Below are 23,097 nucleotides of genomic sequence, written 5' to 3' on the forward strand. Positions count from 1 at the left end.
TTCAAAGCTTGAGATTCTGCTAGCCTTCTCGTGGCCGAGCAGATCCTGGCATGCTTGGCTTCTGTGTCGCCATAAACAGGCTTTGAGACTTGACGAGCCTTTGCATGCCTTGGATGATTTCTTCAAAGCTTGGGATTCTGCTAGCCTTCTCGTGGCCGAGCAGATCCTGGCATGCTTGGCTTCTGTCTCGCCATAAAATAGGCTTTGAGACTTGACGAGCCATTGTATGCCTTAGTGAATTCTTCGATGCTTGAGGATTCTGCTCGCCTTCACGTGGTCGAGCAGATCCTGGCATGCTTAACTTTTGTCTCGCCATAAAATAGGCTTGGAGACTTGGTGAGCCTTTGCATGCCTTAGTGACTTCTTCGATGCTTGGGGATTCTGCTCGCCTTCACGTGGCCGAGCAGATCCTGGCATGCTTGGCTTCTGTCTCGCCATAAACAGGCTTTGAGACTTGTCGAGCCTTTGCATGCCTTTAATGATTTCTTCAAAGCTTGGGATTCTGCTAGCGTTCTCGTGGCCGAGCAGATCCTGGCATGCTTGGCTTCTGTCTCGCCATAAACAGGCTTTGAGACTTGACAAGCCTTTGCATACCTTGGATGATTTCTTCAAAGCTTGGGATTCTACTAGTCTTCTCGTGGCCGAGCAGATCCTGGCATGCTTGGCTTCTGTCTCGCCATAAAACAGGCTTTGCGACTTGGTGAGCCTTTGCATGCTTTAGTGACTTTTTCGATGCTTGGGGATTCTGCTCGCCTTCACGTGGTCGAGCAGATCCTGGCATGCTTGGCTTCTGTCTCGCCATAAAACAGGCTTTGAGACTTCACGAGCCTTTGCATGCCTTAGAAAATTTATCACAGTTTCAAGTGAATGACATTCCTCGACGTTCCATTAATTGCAAGTTTTGATTTTACATGAACTTGCTTTGACGTAAAACATAAAAATAAAAGATAAAGAGCACAAGCAGAAATTGCTTTAAAATGTGAACAAGTCTTACTGGAAGTATTTTTGGAAGTGTGCTGCGTTCCATGGGCGTTTCACCTCGTGGCCGTCCGTGCGAACCAGCTTGTAAGCTCCGGGTCCCACCATCGGCTTGACTCTATATGGCCCTTCTTGTTTTCTACTCGGGTATCGAGGGATGTTATCTGTATTGCTTCCCTTGCTGCCGAGGAGTAGCAGCTTCTTGCGATCCTCTGGTCTCCTCGTACCACTCCAACTACCCCATTCACCCGGTACTTCAGAGCCAGATAATGGTTGGACAGCACCGCTTTGCTCATCCTCAGAAATGGCCGACCTAGGATCATCTGGTATGGACCTTCTTCATCCACCACCACAAAGTCTAGTATCATAGTTCTTTCTGTCTGGGAGCTCCCAATTGTGATAGGCAGCTCGACCACACCCAGTGGGACCAGCTTTCCTCCTCCGAATCCCTTCAAGGAGGTATTGGTGTATTTCAACTTCAGGTCTGCTATTCCCATTTCCTCCAGGGTTGACTTAAACAACACGTCAACTGAGCTCCCTGTGTCAACCAGTATCCTGTCAAACTTCTTGCTAGCGATAGTGGCCTTGATGACCAAAGCATCCTCGTGGGGGTACAGAATTCCTTCTTCATCCTCATCTGTCCACATAATTGGCACTTGCCTGACTCTGGCACGTTTGGCTGCTGGGGTGTTGAAGAATACCTCTTTGCTGGTCATGGCGTATCTAGCATAGTTCTTCCTCAACCTGTTGGAATCTCTGGCTAATGTTGGGCCCCCAGCTATCACCCTAACTGCAGGCTGCTCGCGCCTCAAGTTCCTGTCTCTCTGCTCCCCTTCACTTGTCAAGGCTACCATTGGGAAGGTCCCATCTATAAACTCGTCCAAGTACCGATTTCTCACCAAATCTTCTACCTGGGTCTTGAGATCTCTACACTCTGCTGTGGTATGGCCATGAGTGCCATGGAACTTACAATAGCGTCCCCTATCTCTCCTGCCGGGTAGCTTTGTTATTGGGGCAGGGAGGTACAGCAATCCTCGGTCCTTTATGGCCTCATACACCTCGTCCAGGGACATCTTCAATGAAGTATACCGCCCATAGTCCTGGTTTTGGTCGATCAAGTGTACTGCCCTTTCTCTATTTGCTCCGTTTTGAGTTGGGGGTAGTGGCAGCACTTCTGGTCTGCTCCCTCTACTGTCGTGGGAGTGTTGATGAAGACCACCATATGTCGAATCATGCCTTCTCCAAAGCTCCCTAGCTGGGGAACGAGGAGGCTGCGCCCTGCTGCGCTGATATTGTAGTGGCCTCTGATGAGGCTGGTAAGCTTTTACCCGACCTCCTGCTCCACTACCTGAGGCCTGGTGGTCCCTTCTCCTGATTGGCCCATTCCCTGGTGGTGCCCTCTTCTCTTTCTTTTCCAACCCCTCTAGCTGGTCAGTCTTAATCCGAGCCGACTTTTCTTCCTCGATCTCTATGTCTCTTTTAGCCTGCTCGTATGCGGCCGCATATGACTGAATAGCTGGGCTTCTCAAGTTGTACCACAACCTTCCTATCTTCACTCCCTCTTTCAATCCCCTTAGTGCCTGAGGATGGTTGAAGGCTCCCAAATCGAGGACAGCACGATGAAACCTCTTGATGAATTCCCGAAGGGTTTCTTGGTCCCCCTGTTTCATGCTTTTCAGCTCCATCATGTCATCTTCTGGTGCCATCGCCCCACTAAACTGCTCTGCGAATTCCTGGCACATCTGCTCGAAGGTTTTAATGTTGCCCCGAGGAAGTTTCCTGTACCACTCTCGTGCACGTCCCTCAAGGGATAGTGGGAACACCCTGCACCTTTGGGATTGAGATAATCCTTGTACTCCAGTTATGTCGTTGAAGCGCTCTATGTGCACCAGCGGATCAGTTCTTCCCGCGTATCTAAGGTCTGGGAGGCGGAAATCCCTTGGAATAATTGCCCTCATGATCTCTGCTGCGAGCGGTGATTCTCCATCCAGCATTATCCTCCAACCAGGAGCTCTGCTCCTTCCTTGCATGTCGTCAATTATCTGCGCTAGTCTGCGCACTTCCTCCTCCAGCTGCACTGCACGACCAGGGTCACGTGCAGCAACTTGATCCCGCTCTTGCTCTACATCATGCAAATGTTGCCTCAACTCCGTTTCCTCTGCATTCACCACCCCATCGTCCTCGTCAAAAATCTGCCTTGCCGGGGACTGCTCTTCCTCTCTATGGAATTCTCCCCGCAGGGGTATGTTACCTCTCTCACCACCAAGTCTCCTGATGGTTTGACTTCTCCTTGTACTACCGGGATCTGGTGCCACTCCACCTCCTCTCACCCTTTCTTCCTGGGTTACCCTTCGTTCGTTCCGCCGCTCATGCAGAATGGTTGTCAAGGATTCTATCTGCTTTTCCATTCGTTCCATCCGGTCGAACATGGCTTTTTCTCGTGCTTCACTGGCTATCTCCCTCAGTGTCACGGAATCATTAAGCCTCATATCACCCCCTTGTGCACTACTTCCTCCTGCCTCCATTGCTTTTCAGTTACTTCCCCTCACTTCTTGCTATCAACAGAAGCTTTTTGCTCAGCTCCCCACAGACGGCGCCAAAATGTTGATGCGAGATTCTGGTTGTCCTCGTTCTACGACCAGGCTCTCTGCTCGATCAACTTCACCACGACCAGGAGGTCTCCTCGTAAGGCTTCTTCTCCAGAGGTTTCTGCGCACACAGACAAGTCAGAGTACGCCGGTTGTTTTCCCGGCGCAAACCCTCCGACGCTCAAGTCAGATATGAAGGTTCGGGGAACGCTTGCCACAGATCTTATGGCTTTTTCGTAGTTTGCTCTTCTTTTAGAATTGCTTTTATCTCTCTTCTAATCTCAAAATTGCTAACCCTTTTACCTTCGTTGGCTACCTTTTTATAGGCTTCTTCTGAATCCCAGTTTTCCGCAGCCTACATCCGTTATCCTCCCACCTCTCGAACGTGGATTTTCCATTTCCGTAGTCATGGGTGGTTGCGTGGCCTTCGTGCCTAGATTCTCGGGCTGGAGAGCATGCCTCGCCAACTGTCGTTGACCGGGTCTCCTCGAATCAACCCTTAGCAAGAATACAGCAGGAATGGCTTTATGCTTCTTGCAGGAAATTGGCCTCGCGGATGACGTGCTTCCTGGTGACTTCCTGGTCGAGGTGACCAATAGCATCCTGGTCGAGGTGATGTGCTCGAGGTCACCACATATTTTTCTGGTCGAGATGATCTGCTCAACCATTTGCTCACTTTTACTTTGAGGAGAGCACGATAATGTATGAGCAAACACCTTTATCTTGGTCACCCCATTTCATTCCCTAAACAAGTATCTTATCTGATAACTCAACCTTTAGTAACTTGCCTGATTTGGTATGCCATTTTTCCGTTTCCTTAGTAGATTTATATCTATTGTAGAACCTCCGAGGGTCATAAAAATGCCTGTCTAATTTCGGTTGCTTCAAAATGTCAAAATTATGTCTCAACGTAGATTGAACTCAAGTAGAAAAACACAGGAGATTACTCTTTGCAGCAGAGAAACAAAGAAAGATTCCTCTGTATTCTATTTCAAAAGAACTGTAAAAGCACATTTTCATTTATGATTCTTATTTCCTTTTACTTGCCTAGGTAAAATCAGAGGCGGAGACATCATGTAACTCAACTGTAATTTAGCATTTTTGAGCTGTCTTTTGGGGATATTGTTTCGTATCGGATTTGCCATGCTTAATTTATTGTCTATGAACTTGAATAAGGCCTTCCTTTTTATTGAATTTTAGCGTCTATTGGTATGTATTTTTTGATTTTCTAACAGTCGTATGATTAGTTCCAATTAAGTTTTCTTCATTCGTGTGTGGTTTGCTCTGCTGTCTCAAATTCACCAATGTGAATATGACACTCTGCATTAATATGCCAATTAAGCACCTAAATTCTGATGTGTATTATCTCTACTTATTTATCAGCTTTATGCCATTTACCATCTCAAGATTTGTGCAGCAGACTGCTTTTATAATTGTGAATTTGCAATGTTACTTGTAGTCCATCAACGGCAAGACTCTAAAAATGTTTGGTAAAGTTCGTTGAATATGCAGCTATTCTGCAAATCTGGTCTTTGCACAAATTAACATCTGGTTCTGGCCTATCGACAATTGATTGTTTGATTTCCAATTTTCCGAACAAGCCAATAGTACCCTAACACAATCAACCCAAGCGTTTAAAGAGGATACAAATTTGCAGAAGCCACAAGAATTGCATCAACTATTGGAGTAAATGCAGATAAGACTACTGATGCATAAAAATGGAAATTAACAATCAACTTGAGCCGTCTTTTCGGGAAGTTGTTTTGAATTCGATTTGCGAATTTGATAAAAGTGAGGCTGCGAGTATTGTTGCAGATTAGCCCTCCCATGTGATGCGCACGTGACCCACTCATTCTCATTTGACCACATCAAACTTCAGTCAAAGTTGTTACAAAGCGCGGCAAAGTTTGTTTATGCGGTTTCTGTTTTGTACTAAACACAGATGTAATCATCACTAGATTAACAAATAATCATAATTAAAGCGATTGGCACCTATGATGACTTGTGTCTACTGTGATATTGAGTAAAGCATACGCTTATGCGCACAAAAATATTAAACAAAAGATGCCTTATATATACATATAAATGTTCTTTTAGGCATTATTATGGTGAGTGAGTGACCAGTGAGTTATAGCGTCTATAATGTCTGGACTTAATGAAATAGTTGATTGACAGTTATCTCTATGCACTTTGCAATATGAACAACTTGTAAGATTTCACTCTACACAGTAATTTTTGACAGTTAATTTCTGGTGTTTTTTTTTTTTTTGGGGGTAAAAATTATAGGCTTTCAGATGAAGGACAAGACTTTTTCGTGTCGTATGATGAAGTTTATGATAGTTTTGTTTAGGAGTGTGATGATAAATCTTTATATTATCAAGAAACTTTAGCATTAAGAAATTTAAGACGTTCTAGTTTCAAAAGAAATCTAGTACTAACTTTTTTTTGATTCCCATCATTTATCTTATTTAATTTATTTTAGACACTATAAGGTAGAGTTTATTTCACACTATAAGGTAGAGTTTATTTCTCTTTTTTTAAAAAAAAAATGAATGCTGTTATTTCAATAATCTTCGTATTACAATCTTGTCATCATGATTTATTTTCATTTTATTTTGAGACAAAAGGATTGTTTTTGAATTCTCGTTAGCAAATGTACATTGCTTTCCTTTTATGGATTGGCAAAAACAGAAAACAAAAACAATTAAACAAGATTGCAGGACATCAGCATCTTATTCTTTTCTTGAACCAAGTCTTTGTTTTGTTTAGCTTTTGTTAAGATGCTTTATTAACCTTCCTCCTTTTTCCTATTGCTAGTTTGGTACCTCGTTCATTTCTTGAACCGAGATATTTGTCTTTACTTAGAAGTAAAGCTAAAATGCTCTTTCGCCTTTCCTCCCTTTTTCTCTTAACTTGTGTTTTCTTATGCAATCATTTTCAATTGTACCAAACACCATTCATTTATCAACATCCAGTTTGAATAAAATTCTTCAATTTGATTTTTTTTGCTTCTTCCACATAACTGTTTGATTGTGGTGCTTTCAGTCAGAATTAGATATCATCGGGACATTAAATCTTTGATTACTCAAACAATCAATAACAGGTATTTTATTATCTGAATTATTCATATAATAATTTCATTTTATTTATTTTTATCTCATGAATGTTAGATCCACTTTAGGTTTGTCATTAATTATTTTTCGCAAGTTATATTTTTTTATTTTCATTTTCATAAGTATCAAAATCATCACTATCATGCACACGTTGCTTGCACTTTTATTGTGTTAAAATCATCACCCACAAATAATATTAAATGAAATTCACTCGCACATTAAAAAATCTGTGTATATAATATTTTTTAAAACCATTATTCTCCCTTGGAGCTTACTATTATTTAGTACACAAAATAAATAAATAAATAGATAAATAACTTGATGGAGTTGTTTGCGAATAGGCATGACTATTTATTTAGTTTCGTGTTTCTGCATTACTATTATCTTTTCTGTTATATTTGCTTTTAGCAACTCAGGTGCATATGATTTAGGATTCATCTTATTTGCTTCTTCTTTGTTATATTTGCTTTTATCCTCAAATGTTGCTTTTGTATTTGTTTTATAATAAAGATACGATTAGTTTCTAGATAATATTAAAGCACGTTGGTAGCCTTTGTTAAAATAGCATTTGAAAATGAAATTTGTAAAAATGTGTTGGGCAATTCTTTTGGAAAAAATATAAAACAAATTATTGGGGGACTCATCTTATTTCCATTCATTCCTTGCACAACGCATTATCCTGATTGATTAAAGTGTTATTTTAAAGTGTTATTTCAATGTTATTTTCACCAAATCCAAGAACATGTCAGAATAGCACTTTGTGAAATATGTTCTTCATTCTAATATTTTCGCCAAATAGAAAAATACCAAACAGCTCCTTAGTTAGAGATAGTTATTTGACAAAACAAGTGCTCTGTTTTGCATATATTTATATATTTCTAATAGCTTTGTTTTGCAAATTCCTGCTAAACAGTATAAGTGAGAGAAGGAGACATGCTGGACGTCCACCTCCAACTATTTTGTGAGAGGTTGAAAAGGGTGTTAGCAGGTGAAGAAGGCGCGTTGCCGTTGCCCGATTCAACAAATTTAACTCCGCTTTTTCAAAACCTTCTTACGGAGTCCGAAATTATTGCTACTACTCTGCTCGGGAACTATGAAGGCGACATGGCTCGTCATTTGATTCAACTCATTGCAGACGAATTCAATGAAGACGAAATGCCTTCGCCTTTTTGGCAATTCTTGGACATAGAAGAAAGTGATGAAGACGTTGAAAGACCAGACATCTTGGAAATTCTGGAGGACATCAATTACTTTGTCCATGAATCTGAGGAAGCCATTGACACATTTTTCATCAATATCATGCAGCAGCAAAACAGTGAAAGTGAAAGCACTACTTGCAAGGCTCTTCTTATTGGACTCCACGGTAAAATCATTGCCATTAGAAATCAGATGCAACAACTTTCACCCAGGTACAATGATTTTGATATCAGTGAACAAAGTGACAAACTCATTCGCTTATTGATTGAGAGACAACATAAGCTTGATATCAAAGAATTTGAAAGGGGCAGAGAGGAGTTGTTTGATTTATTGATTGAAGGACATCCTCGGCTTGCAGTGGTTGCAATTCTCGACAGCAGTGGCTTCGATAAGACTGCTTTTGCTGCAGATGCTTACAATAATAATCACGTCAAGTTCTATTTTGACTGTCATGCTTGGGTCAGGGTTTCTCTACTCTACGATTTTGGCAGGATAGTGGATGACATAATCAAGTCTGTGATGCCTCCATCTCGGGTTAGTGTAATTATCGGTGAAGATTATCAATTGAAGAAATCTGTTCTTCGAGATTACGTAACCAACAAGAAGTACTTTATTGTGCTTGATGATGTCTTCGATGAACGTGAGATATGGGATGATCTTCAAGAAGTTCTTCCTGATAATCAGAATGGAAGCAGAGTATTGATATTGGTCACTGATCCAGACCTCCTTTCGTCGTTGGATATGGAAAACGGAGAGAAGATTCGGCCTGATTCAGTGCTCATTGGAGGACCAATGATCAGATTAAAGCATGAATCCTGGCAATTTTTCATCCTACACTATGGAAGTATGCCATTAGAAAATTATGTTCAAGGCGAAGCGATTCTGACAGTTTGGAGACAAATTTATTCTGTGATGGAGTTACCTTTTCACTTGAAAGTCTGCTGCATCTATCTGTGTGTCTTCCGTCCGAGCATTGAGATATCTACCAGGCAATTATGTCAGTTGTGGATAGCTGAAGGTTTTATTCCATACAACAGTGAGGAGACGGCCGAATATTACTTGAAAGAACTAATCCATCGCGGCTTCATTCAAGTGAGTAAGAGAAGAGCCGGAGGCACAATTAAAGCGTGTTATGTTTCAAGTTTTGTATATACTTCATTGCTTTTTGTGGCAGAGAAGACGGTATTTGCCTGGTCGCCTGAGAGGGAAGAGGAACCAATGGCAAATGTGAAACGGTGCTTCATTATGAAAGATCTGATTGAGTTCTTTCCTTTAGAACATTCTGATATCTATCTCCAATCTTTTCTGAATCACAGTACAGAAAATGATCATCTCGCTTTGATAGATTGCGAGAATTTTTGTAAAAAGTTTGAACACCTTCGGGTACTGAACTGGGGTTCTGCAGTTCTCGACCAATTTCCACCCGGATTAGAAAATTTATTCCTTTTGAAGTATTTGCAATTGAATATCCCTTCGCTCAAATGCCTTCCTTCGCTGCTGTGCACGCTTTTAAACCTTCAAACACTAGAAATGCCATCTAGCTACATAGATCAGTCACCAGAGGATATTTGGATGATGCAAAAACTCATGCATCTGAACTTCGGTTGCATCACTCTGCCTGCACCTCCCAAAAATTATTTCAGTTCTCTGAAAAATCTCATTTTCATATCAGCCTTACACCCTAGTAGTTGTACTCCAGATATATTGGGCAGACTACCTAGTGTTCAAACTCTTCGAATATCTGGAAATTTGAGTTGCTATCACTCTGGAGTTTCCAAAAGCCTATGCGAACTCCACAAACTTGAATGCTTGAAGCTGGTGAATGAAAGCAAGCTCTCACGGATGGTCCTGTCTGAATACCAATTTCCTCCAAGTCTGATCCAGCTGAGCTTATCAAATACTGAGCTAATGGAGGATCCCATGCCAATGCTGGAGAGGCTTCCACGCCTTCAAGTGCTGAAACTGAAGCGGAACTCGTATTTAGGAAGAAAGTTGGCCTGCGCTGGCTCTGGTGGCTTTCCGGAACTTAAGGTTTTGCACCTGAAATCAATGTATTGGCTAGATGAGTGGACGATGGGGGCAGGAGCATTGCCAAAACTTGAAAGCTTAATTGTCAACCCATGTGCTTACTTGAGAAAGCTCCCAGAAGAGCTGTGGTGCATAAAGAGCTTGCGCAAATTGGATTTACATTGGCCTCAGACAGAGTTGAGACAGAGGCTACGGACTTTCGAGGATATGGAGTGGCGGTATGACATCCAGTTATATCCTTCTGGAATCTAACGGATTGAAAGAGGTGAGTTTTACTCAGTAGATTTATAAATGTATAATTTATCGTAAAACCTTCAAAGGTTCAAATTTGAATTTTTGATCGTAATTTCCTGACTTTTGTAGGAAAAATCCAAGTGGAAAGCATCATATATAATTGCTGTCTGGCTTTCAATTTCAACTGCAATTCAGCATTGATCCGTTCAATTATCTTCATTTCAGCTGCCTTTTGGGGGCACTATTTTGAAGCAGATTTGCCCCTAGTAATTCCATGGTTAGTCTATTGTCTATAAACTTGAATAAGGTATGTTTTTGCTTTTGTTGGTGTGGATTTTGTGTTGTTAGCCTAAAGGGCTATACATAATGTAATTTTGATGATAACAAACATATGTATTGAGTGATTTAATAAATATTGTATTTCACATTTTTACTAGTTTTTTAAGGATAATATTTATGCAAGTGAATCAAGTGAAATCAAGATTGAAGACACTCAACGGACAACGGCGAAATCAAGAATAAAGCTTAGAGCTCAACGGACGAATTATTGCGACAAATTCTTGTAAAGCCGGTATGATTTAATTGATGCATGATTTAGCATTTGAGAAGCTCAAGAAATTAATTTAATTAAATAATTTTCATAAACTAAAAGTTTTTGTTTTTATAAAGAAAAGTATTTTGTGAATTTAAGTAATTTGGACTTAAATGCTAAGATTTGAAATCTTTGATTTTAATAAGTATTAAATTTCGGAGTTGGACGTTTTTACAAACATTTGAAATGTTTTGGGCCATACTATAATTTATGAATATTTTGGACTAAAGTGAAAGATTTTGAGAACTTTGAAAAATATAGGTATTATGTTGAAAAGGACCTTTGTGTGAAACAAGAAAATCTTTGGGGCCATATCATAATTTCAGAAAGTTTGAGAAAGACATCTATTTTTATGAAGTTCTGAAATTGGACCTATTTGCAAAGTTTTCTGACGTTTTGGGCCATAGTATAATTATAGAAAGTTTTGGGCTAAAGTGTAATTTTAGTGAACAGTAGTACTGTAGCAAAATTCAAAAATAACGGTAATATTACTGTTCCTGAGCGGCTAGCCGGATAATCAAGCGGCTAACCGCTTGAGCGCTGGAATTTGCCTATAACGGCTAGTTTTTGGGCTTTCACTATAAAAACTCAACTCAAACTTCATTTTAAGAACTAACACAAGCAAATATAAGATCATATAACATATATTGAGCTTCCATTTCGTAAATCATCATTTGTTGAATCATCATTGAGCTATAATTTGTTATTCACTCTTAAAGAGAGTTTTATTGTTGTGAATTTCATTTCTCATCAATTTGTGAGTGTACAAGTGTGGGAAACACTTGGGGTGAAGAGATTGGGGATATAATCTCTTGTTGTAAAGGTTCATTGACACCTTGGAAGTCAATTGTAAACATTTGAAGCCTTGGGAGGCTTGGATAGTGAAATCCTCAAGCCGGGTGAGCTTGGAGGCGTGGACGTAGGCGGGGATAGCCGAACCACGTAAAAATCCTTGTGTTCGTTTTCTCTTCCCTTACTCTTTTAATATTGTACTTGATTGAATTTATTGTTTTTGATTTGATTAAGGCGGTAGATTAAATTGTTGTGCGAATTGTATTGCATAAAATTTAAAATCCCAATTCACCCCCCCTCTTGGGTTGCATAACTTGCATTTCATTTGGTATCAGAGCAAGGTGCTCTTGTGTAGACTTAATCGTCTAGAGTTAAAGATCCATGGCAACCCATAGTGACTCAACCTTTAGGGAAGGACAATCCACAATTAGACCACCGTTCTTTGACGGTAATGACTACCCATATTGGAAAACTAGGATGAGAATTTATTTACAAGCTTTAGATTATGAAATTTGGGAAATTGTTTGTGATGGTCCATTTATGCCTTTGATTAAAAACGAAGTTGGGGAAGATATTCCAAAACCTTCAAGGGAATGGAATGAATTGGAAAAGAGAAAAGCTTCTCTAAACTCCAAAGCTATGAATGCCTTGTTTTGTGCACTAGATAAGAAAGAGTTTCATAGAGTATCTAGTTGTGAAAGTGCTAATGAAATTTGGCACAAACTTGAAGTTGTTTATGAAGGCACGAATCAAGTGAAAGAGTCTAAAATTAGTAGGTACACTCGACAATATGAATTGTTTCAAATGGAACAAAATGAGAGTGTGTATTCTATGTATACTAGATTTACGGACATAGTGAACACTCTAGGAGCCCTAGGAAAGACCTTTTCAAATAGTGAGAAAGTTAAGAAAATCATTAGGTCGTTACCTAAGGAATGGAGACCAAAAAGGACTGCCATTGAGGAAGCCAAAGATTTAAATATTTTATCTATTGACGATTTAATTGGTTCTCTTATTTCTTATGAGGAAGATTTGGCAGCCGAAAGAGGCAATGAGGAGAAAAAGAAAAGCATTGCTCTCAAAGCCATGAAACATGAAAGTGATGAGGAAAGCGAGCTGGATGAGGAAGAGATGGATATGCTGGCTAGGAGGCTTAGAAAACTTTTTAAGAAATCCGGTGAGCGAAGAAAATCTAGAGACCTCAAGAACCGAAAGGAGAAGAAGGAAGTAATCAAATGTTATGAGTGCAAGAAGCCCGGTCATATAAGAACGGAATGCCCTCTTCTCAATAAGCTCAAGAAGAGAGCAATGGTAGCCACATGGGATGATAGCGATGAGGAAACAAGTGATAGTGAAGAACATCAAGAAATGACAAATCTAGCTCTCATGGCAATTGGAGATGAATTGGATGATGAACTTGATAAGGTAAATGATCTTTCTACTTATGATGAATTATATGATGCTTTTAAAGAATTGCATGATAATTGGATAAAAATTGGTAGAAAGAATGCATGTCTTAAAAAGAAAATGGTAAAGCTCACAAATGAGAATGAATCTCTAAGTGCAAAGATTACATGCTTAGAATTAGAGAATAAAACATTGCATGATAAAGTTGCATTATCGAATGAGAAACCTAGCACTTCACATGAGCATCTAGAATCATATGTAGATGACTTGAAAAATGAAAAGGATGCTTTACAAAAATGCAATGATTCATTAAATGAAAAGATTAAAGGACTAGAATTAGATAATAAAATGTTGCATGATAGAATTGCATCATTTAAAGGTAAACAAAGTATTTCATATGAGCATGAAAAATCACATGTTGATAAGTTGATAAAAGAAAATGAAGTGCTTAAGAAAAAGAGTAATGAGCTCAATGAAATTGTGTTAAAATTCACAAATGGTCAAAAGAACTTAGAAAAATTACTAAGCACTCAAAAATGTGTGTTTGATAAAGGAGGACTTGGGTATAAGCCTTATTTGAAACAAAAATATTATAAGAATTATTTTGTTAAGGCTACCTCCACAAGTGATCATAAAATTGTTTGTCATTATTGCAATCAAAATGGTCATATGAGTTTTAGATGTTCAGTGAAAAGAAATGCATATTATGGAGCAAAATGTATTTGGGTTCCAAAAGGAACCATTGCTAACACTCAAGGACCCAAGAATATTTGGGTACCAAAATACACAACTTGAACAATTTTTTGTAGGTACCACAATCAAGGAATGGTGGAGAAGTTCCTTGATGAAAGCTTGTGAGGATAATCATTTGAGCATGATCTAGGAGAAAAAGATGAGGCAAGATGATTTAATTGTTTTGGTAATAATTCTTGCCATATTAATTTTGTTGAATGAATTATGATAAATGAATTTGCGAAAATATGCTTGTATGTTTACATGATTGAATTATCATTGTGTTTAACATTGAGTGTTTTATCATGATGCAAGGTTATATATAAATGATGATAGTTTATCAACTCATCATGATGGATTTGTTTGATGTTAATGTTTATGAAGTGTTTAAGCATGATAGTTAAGTGGTGTGTTTGATTTATTAACTTTTGAATGCTTATATGTTTAATTATTGTGTAAATCCCAAGTTTGCACAAGCTGTAATGAATTGGTCATAACTCCTTCTAGAGAACTCCAAATCCATCTCTGTAAAATTTATTGGAAAGCTAACTTAATTATCTTTCCAACGGTATATAGCTTGCATGTTAATTCTGGCTCAATCAATACAGTTTTTATTTCGAAGTTGACCTTTCTGCATTTTCTTAAGTTTTGAATGCTTATATGCTTCATGATTGTATGCTTGATGGATGGATTATTTGTTTGAATTAATTATCTTTTGGATGTTTAAAATCATGAATTGTGCATTAAATTGGCTCTTGAGATGTTTCGGGATCACAAAATGATCACGGAATTGATAGAAACAAGCCGAAAAGCAAGTAGAGTGCAAGTAGACAGCAACCAGGCGGCTAGCCGCTTGGAAAACTGTCCCAAACCCGAGAGCAAGCGGCTAGCCGCTTGGTCACTGGTTGGGAAATTTTTTTTTGCTTGTTCTTCTTCCTTCGTGATTTTTCTGCACATGTTTCTCTTCTCTCACCAAAACCGTGAACATCCTCTCCATTTTCACCTCCATTTTCTTCCTTTTTCATCCATTTTCATGCCCAAATCAACCATTCAAACTAATACCCATGCATTTCATCTTCATTAAACACTTCTCCATCATGATTTCTTCACTTATTTTTCACCATTTCATCATCATCTCTCACGAGTGAACAGTACCTCACCATTTCTCTCTCAAAATTCTTCATCTTTCACTCATTTTCTTGTTAAAATCAATCATCCAAATCATTATTCATCCATTACTCCTTCAATTTTCGTTCTCAAAACTTCATTTCATCAACTCTCCACATTAAACCCAAAATCAAAAACCTAACTCTACCCGTTTCTCTCTCTACATTTTCAAGCTTCCTTTAGCCCATTTTTGATCCAATCTAACTCATATGTTAGCTTCATTCATCTCTAGGATCAATTTTCTTGGCTCAAACAAATCCATTTCACTCAATTTTTGTTAAACCCGAAATTGCATATTTAAGCTCTTTTTAATCCACTTTTGATCCAATCATCACCATCCATTATCTTAAATCATCTCTTGGATCAATATAATCGGTTTAAAATCATTCATTTCACTCATTATTTTACAAAACCGAATTTGTGCATTTTGGGTATATGCACCTACATTTTCATATGCATAATTATGGATTGTGGATGATGGTTGTTTAATATTTGGATATGTTATATTTGGATGATGTTTTATGCTTAAGTCTTATGTGTTGCTTGATAACTTGGTGGAGTTGTTGGTTTGTTATACTTATTAAACCTTATATGGAAGTGTTTTTAACTATGTTGTGTATTTGATGATTTGTCCATTTTAAGGGGAGACTCTGACGAAATTTTTTCTCGCACAAAATTGGTAATATCTTTATCGAATTATTTTTGATGCTTTTGTTTCAATTGTATCTATCTATTTTTTTATGATAAAGGGGGAGATAAAAATGATATGTTTTTGGATAATATGCATTTTGGATAAATTTTTTAATTGGCCATATATTTAGGGGGAGCATATAATATGATTTTGGATAATATGCATTTTGAGCATTCTTTTGATGGCATGATGGTTCATGATCATTTAATGGTTAATTGGATATTTGGTTATTATATATATTTTTTTATTAACCATTGACATATTATTGATCTTAGCATGAATTTCTAATAATTTTGATGATGAAGGGGGAGAAGTCATGTATTTTGAATATAGAGACATATAATATGTATTTTGATATTGAAGTATTTATGAATGGTTTTGAAATATTAAGGGGGAGTTTTTGTTTTGAATTTGATTTATATGTTTAATTATATATGCCATGTATTAAGGGGGAGTATAAATGTCAAAATACATGAGATGTTTGTCATCATCAAAAAGGGGGAGATTGTTAGCCTAAAGGGCTATACATAATGTAATTTTGATGATAACAAACATATGTATTGAGTGATTTAATAAATATTGTATTTCACATTTTTACTAGTTTTTTAAGGATAATATTTATGCAAGTGAATCAAGTGAAATCAAGATTGAAGACACTCAACGGACAACGGCGAAATCAAGAATAAAGCTTAGAGCTCAACGGACGAATTATTGCGACAAATTCTTGTAAAGCCGGTATGATTTAATTGATGCATGATTTAGCATTTGAGAAGCTCAAGAAATTAATTTAATTAAATAATTTTTATAAACTAAAAGTTTTTGTTTTTATAAAGAAAAGTATTTTGTGAATTTAAGTAATTTGGACTTAAATGCTAAGATTTGAAATCTTTGATTTTAATAAGTATTAAATTTCGGAGTTGGACGTTTTTACAAACATTTGAAATGTTTTGGGCCATACTATAATTTATGAATATTTTGGACTAAAGTGAAAGATTTTGAGAACTTTGAAAAATATAGGTATTATGTTGAAAAGGACCTTTGTGTGAAACAAGAAAATCTTTGGGGCCATATCATAATTTCAGAAAGTTTGAGAAAGACATCTATTTTTATGAAGTTCTGAAATTGGACCTATTTGCAAAGTTTTCTGACGTTTTGGGCCATAGTATAATTATAGAAAGTTTTGGGCTAAAGTGTAATTTTAGTGAACAGTAGTACTGTAGCAAAATTCAAAAATAACGGTAATATTACTGTTCCTGAGCGGCTAGCCGGATAATCAAGCGGCTAACCGCTTGAGCGCTGGAATTTGCCTATAACGGCTAGTTTTTGGGCTTTCACTATAAAAACTCAACTCAAACTTCATTTTAAGAACTAACACAAGCAAATATAAGATCATATAACATATATTGAGCTTCCATTTCGTAAATCATCATTTGTTGAATCATCATTGAGCTATAATTTGTTATTCACTCTTAAAGAGAGTTTTATTGTTGTGAATTTCATTTCTCATCAATTTGTGAGTGTACAAGTGTGGGAAACACTTGGGGTGAAGAGATTGGGGATATAATCTCTTGTTGTAAAGGTTCATTGACACCTTGGAAGTCAATTGTAAACATTTGAAGCCTTGGGAGGCTTGGATAGTGAAATCCTCAAGCCGGGTGAGCTTGGAGGCGTGGACGTAGGCGGGGATAGCCGAACCACGTAAAAATCCTTGTGTTCGTTTTCTCTTCCCTTACTCTTTTAATATTGTACTTGATTGAATTTATTGTTTTTGATTTGATTAAGGCGGTAGATTAAATTGTTGTGCGAATTGTATTGCATAAAATTTAAAATCCCAATTCACCCCCCCTCTTGGGTTGCATAACTTGCATTTCATGTGTTTTAGGAACTGTTGTGCGATTAGGACTCCAGTTAAGTGTTGTTCATGAATGTATGGTTTTGGCTGTCTTTGGACCGTATGGAAAAGACATCTAGTCAAATTTTCATCAAGTGACTGAGGGAATTGCAACAATGTAAATAATGCCTCAGTGAACTCATACCTTATTTGAATTTTAATTGTATGGCAAAAGGAAATGTATGAATTAAAATTTGCAAATTAATAGTGTTACTTGTAATCCCTCACCCGCAAGACTATAAATTGTAAGGTAAAGTTCGGATCAGCATTCATTGGCTAAACTGCACACCAGAAATACTTGATCTTGAATATCACTTGAGTTGCATCAATATATAATTGGAGTAATGTAGATAAGATCAATATTGCTCAAAATATATTGTTCAAAGGAAAAATAGACAATGACTAGAAATGAACATAACTTGCTATTTCAGACTCGGTTAAAACTTAAAAGAAAAGTAGGGACCTGCAGACACCAAAAGGATTAAAGGAATCTCTTTTGAAAAGCGTTCAAAAAGAATAAAGTGGGAAACTGAAGAGAAAATAAGATAGTGTCATCCTGCATAGCCAGCATTTTAATTCAGCCCATGTGATACAAGCTATAATTCATTTGAATTATTTATTAGAAAAGAGAAAATAAGATAGTTTTACGGATATTTCAAGTTACATGTTTCACCGGCACACTTTATGCCAAGTCCATAATGGTACAAATAATGTGTAACCTTATGACCCACCCAATAATAGAATCAGATGTAGTATGCACAAATTGCACAATCAGAAAAGCATCCTACTGATCCACCGATTTAATCTTCTAACCTTATGACCCAACCAATCTTGATCTGTAACCTTTGCTTTCTGATGTTTAACACATTATCTCATCCTGGTAAAAAATCTGAAATGTTTAACGAGAGAATTAATCTCGCTAAATGGCTTTTGGCAGTTAAAAAATATTGGTTTAATTATAAAAAAATTGATTCAAACAAGTTGACCTAAAGGTTATATAAATCTTGATTTAGATGATATCAAACTACATATTACGGGTAAAATAGAAAATATACTATTTTAATCTCACTAGTTCTTGAAGGACATATATCATCTATGCGAGCTCAAGTTCAAAGCATTCATGGTCAAAGCTTATTAAAGTTAAGGACAAGCATTAGAGATACTATCCAGCATAAGTGATATTTCTTGTCGCATTTTTTTAAAGACTAGTATGATTAAATGCGTGTATGATTAAGCATTTGAAAGCTCAATTTATTATCATGTTCATGGAACTTTCATATTGAAAAGTTTCTATTCTTGAATAAAAAATAAAGATTTAGTGTTTTTATCAAAATGATTGCCATCAAATATATCGACTAATTTTTGGAGAATTTGAATGATTAAACACTCAAAAACAAATATTGACCATATCTTTGGACCCCTACAATTAGTTTTTATCAAAATGTTTTGTTTTCATTGAACACTCAAAAACAAATATTACCACTCTTCCTTCAATTCATTCAGTATCTTTAGACCCCTACAATTCTTTTAAGCAAACAAATATTGACCGTACGTTTCGTTTATAAGATGCGTTTGGACCATCGCTGTAGACTAAAAATACAAATTGGTAGTGGAATTAATTTTAGAGAATTGCACAGTAAATTTTTTTAATAGTTATATTGTTAGAACTAATTAATTTTATTAGTATAAAGAGATTATAACTTAGTAGGAATTAGTTTAAAAATTATTATTTTAATTTAGTTATTCTTAGAGTAAGTAATATAGAAGTAAATATATTAATAATTAATTAATAGAGCATATCAATTCCATGAAGGTCTTAACATATTTTAGACCCGTAAGTTTAAAGATGTGGTAATAACTCGAAAAAATAAATCAATGTTTCAAACAACTTTAGAAAAACATTTTATTCCATGTTATACCTTTAATGTCACATATACATTTTTGTAATATACAAAATAATTATTATCATGTGAAAATAAGTTACCGGATCTAAAAAAATTATTATTTATTACAATGAAAAATTTATTTTTATTTACAAATATCATAATTTTTTATCATTGGATAAAAATTCTTTCTATATAAAATATCATAATATACTCTAGTGCCTTTTACTTATGCTGGTTTATCATGATTGGGATTACCCTTTTTTTTTTTTTATCCTATGATGTCGCTTCTGGCGGGAACTTTTGATAAACCCGTTTTATTTAAAGTGCTTTTCTAAAGAGATTTCCTCAATATTTTTTAGTGTCGGTAGCCCTCTAGGCCTCTACTATATATTCTTTTAACCCCAACTATTCTTTTAACTATGAACGATATTTCAAAGCCACTCTGTGTCCGATGGATATATATATATTTCTCTTTTAAACAGAAAAAGAAATTCTAATCATTTTAGCATGAATAAAAAGATTTCATATAGAAAAAAATACATATCTAATAACAGTATACTTTTCATGGCTTCAGACAGTAGAACTGACCATTGAAGATTAAAGAGAAACGATTTAAAAAAAAAAAGGGCTAAGTTGTTGACTTATCAAATTTAAGTCATCTTGATTTTGCAGGAGCCTGGAGTTTCCCCTCTCTTCTGGTATTGTTAGCCTTCTTACTCGTGAATCTCATTTCTATTCTTTTACAGATTTAAGGAAATCATCATAAAATCTAGCTATTTTTTTCTTTAATTAATTTTTGTCTTCTCTCGCTTCTAAAGTTATTAAAGATTATTCTTAAAATAAGGTAGGTGTCATTAGAAAAAATTATGATCATTTTAATATTTTTTGGTAAAAAAAGTAAAGGGATTTGAGAGGACTTTTGAGAGGTCCCGTAGGGCCACTCTGGTGGTGTACCAACTGGAAAGGAGTAAATTGAGTCGGTCAAAAGTTTCCGTCAAAAGCAGACATCGTGATAAGCCGACAAAACTAAAATTGTCGTTTTAACAGTTCCAAAAGCCTCTTCGTCTCACAAAGTTTTCCAAATTCCAATCAACGAATGAATTTCAAGGAGCAAAAACGACAAGCATACCACCCATCTGCCAATAGCGAAACAGCTAGTAAATAACAAAGTGAATAATTAGATGTGGTGCACGATTAAGAGTATGATAAATTTTATTTATAAAATATTAAAATACTCTTTTTTTAACCGGATTTTAGGTCCGATTGTTATTGACTCACAAATACTCTTTTTTTTTTAACAGTTCTGTATTTTAACAGATGTACCAGGTGTACTATCATCTACCAAACTGATCACCTTCCAAGAGTTTGAAAATATTGGCAGAAATCTTTGTGCAATTATATTATCATGAAGCTTCAACTTTAATTTATTTATTCTTTGCTAAGGAGCCCTTTGCTTTAATTACTTCCTTTTTCTACTTCTTCCACATAATTGTTTGATTGTGGTGCTTTCAGTCAGAATTAGATATCATCGGGACATTAAATCTTTGATATACTCAAACAATCAATAACAGGTATTTTATTATCTGAATTATTCATATAATAACTTCATTTTATTTATTTTTATCTGATGAATGTTAGAGGCACTTTATGATAGAGAACCAAGGAGGTCAGCAAGGGTCCACAAGCCTAACTCCAGATATGAGGGGTTTGTTTGAACATTCGTAAGAGTCTCATGCAGCCATGCATGTGGTCATGCATGTTGCATGCAATACCATGCTAGACTTATTTACGTATGGAATAAAGAGTAGTTGTTTGTTGGAGCAAGCCAAGGAAATTACCACATCAAAGCCACGTTGCGGATCATGGGGAGAATCAAATCAAGTGGGATTCTATTTATGTTTCTAGTTTGTTATTTAAGATTGTTTAAATTGATTTTAGCCGTGAGTTGTGGCTACAAATCATTAGTAGTGTTTGTATTAACTACTATAAATAAGCTCCAGCAATTAATAAAAGGTTTATCCAGAAAATTATCTCAACTTACTATTCGTGGTCGTTCTCACCATAAGAAGAGCAACGTATACTTAGCCATTGTTGAACGTTTCTGATTGGGACCTATCACTTTAGGTCCGTGATTAATTATTTTTCACAAATTATGTTTTTGGTATCTTCTTTGTTATATTTGCTTTTATCCTCAAATGTTGTTTTTTGTATTTGTTTTATAATAAAGATACCATTAGTTTCTAGATAATATTAAAGCCGTTGGTATCCTGTGTTAAAATAGCATTTGAAAATCAAATTTGTAAAAATGTGTTTGGCAATTCTTTTGGAAAAATTTAAAAAATAAATTATATGTGGGACCCATCTTATTTCCATTCATTCTTTGCACAATGCATTATGGTGATTGATTAAAGTATACAAGCGGCAAGGAATTAATGGAAATATGTTCTTCCATGTTATTTTAACCAAAGATTTTTTCAATGTTATTTTAACCAAATCCAACAACATGTCAGAAAAGCACTTTGTGAAATATGTTCTTGATTCTAGTAGTTTCGCCAAATAGAAAATAACTTGCCAAAAACAATGCCAAACAGCTCCTTAGTTACAGATAGTTATTTGACAACACAAGTACTCTGTCTTGCATATATTTATATATTTTTAATAGCTCTGTTTTGCAAATTCCTGCTAAACAGTGTAAGTGAGAGAAGGAGACATGCAGGACGTCCACCTCCGACTATTTTGTGAGAGGTTGAAAAGGGTGTTAGCAGGTAAAGAAGGCGCGTTGCCGTTGCCCGATTCAACAAATTTAACCCCGCTTTTTAAAAACCTTCTTACGGAGACTGAAATTATTACTACTCTGCTCGGGAACTACGAAGCCGACATGGCTCGTCATTTGATTCAACTCATTGGATACGAATTTGATGAAGACGAACTGCCTTTGCCTTTCCGGCAATTCTTGGACGTAGATGAAAGCGATGAAGACGTTAAAAGACTAGACATTTTGGAAAATCTGGTGGACATCAATCACTTTGTCCATGAATCGGAGGAAGCCATTGACACATTTTTCATCAATATCATGCAGCAGCAAAACAGCGAAAGTGAAAGCACTACTTGCAAGGCTCGTCTTATTGGACTCCACGGTAAAATCATTGCCATTAGAAATCAGATGCAACAACTTCCACCCAGGTACAATGATTTTGATATCAGTGAACAAAGTGACAAACTCATTCGCTTATTGATTGAGAGACAACATCAGCTTGATATCAAAGAATTTGAAAGGGGCAGAGAGGAGTTCTTTGATTTATTGATTGAAGGACATCCTCGGCTTGCAGTGGTTGCAATTCTCGACAGCAGTGGCTTCGATAAGACTGCTTTTGCTGCAGATACTTACAATAATAATCACGTCGAGTTCTATTTTGACTGTCATGCTTGGGTCAGGGTTTCTCTACTCTACGATTTTGGCACGATAGTGGATGACATAATCAAGTCTGTGATGCCTCCATCTCGGGTTAGTGTAATTATCGGTGAACATTATCAATTGAAGAAATCTGTTCTTCGAGAATACCTAACAAACAAGAAGTACTTTATTGTGCTCGATGATGTCTTCAATGGCAGTGAGATATGGGATGATCTTGAAGAAGTTCTTCCTGACAATCAGAATGGAAGCAGAGTATTGATAATGGTCACTGCTCCAGAGCTCCTTGCGCCGTTGGAAATGGAAAACGGAGAGACGATTCGGCCTGATTCAGTGCTCATTGGAGGACCAATGATCAGATTAAAGCATGAATCCTAGCAATTTTTCAT

At 36.6% G+C, this 23,097-nt stretch overlaps 3 protein-coding genes across 4 annotated transcripts in view; all 3 read left to right on the forward strand.

The window, feature by feature from the left end:
- Positions 1-6,445: 6,445 nt before the first annotated feature.
- Positions 6,446-23,097, forward strand: part of LOC127902602 (disease resistance RPP8-like protein 3) — a 37,665-nt gene continuing 21,013 nt past the window's right edge. For both annotated transcript variants that reach the window (XM_052442153.1, XM_052442154.1), the window contains exon 1: positions 6,446-6,669. The gene's annotated coding sequence lies outside the window, so the exon portion shown is untranslated. The remainder of the gene's footprint in view (positions 6,670-23,097) is intronic.
- On the forward strand, positions 7,430-10,411 carry LOC112497718 (disease resistance RPP8-like protein 3). The gene is made up of 2 exons (XM_052442155.1): positions 7,430-10,169; positions 10,268-10,411. The coding sequence occupies exon 1, from the start codon at positions 7,613-7,615 to the stop codon at positions 10,154-10,156; it is 2,544 nt and encodes an 847-aa protein (XP_052298115.1). The 5' UTR covers positions 7,430-7,612; the 3' UTR covers positions 10,157-10,169; positions 10,268-10,411.
- Positions 22,007-23,086, forward strand: LOC127902199 (disease resistance protein RPP13-like). The gene has a single exon (XM_052441020.1). The coding sequence runs from the start codon at positions 22,007-22,009 to the stop codon at positions 23,084-23,086; it is 1,080 nt and encodes a 359-aa protein (XP_052296980.1).

The sequence above is a fragment of the Citrus sinensis genome, chromosome 5, assembly GCF_022201045.2.
Source record: "Citrus sinensis cultivar Valencia sweet orange chromosome 5, DVS_A1.0, whole genome shotgun sequence".
Lineage (NCBI taxonomy): Eukaryota > Viridiplantae > Streptophyta > Magnoliopsida > Sapindales > Rutaceae > Citrus > Citrus sinensis.

Excerpts from the sequence above, each read along its gene's own strand:
- LOC112497718 (XM_052442155.1), top strand. The coding sequence starts at position 7,613 with ATGCTGGACGTCCACCTCCAACTATTTTGTGAGAGGTTGAAAAGGGTG.
- LOC127902199 (XM_052441020.1), top strand. The coding sequence starts at position 22,007 with ATGCAGGACGTCCACCTCCGACTATTTTGTGAGAGGTTGAAAAGGGTG.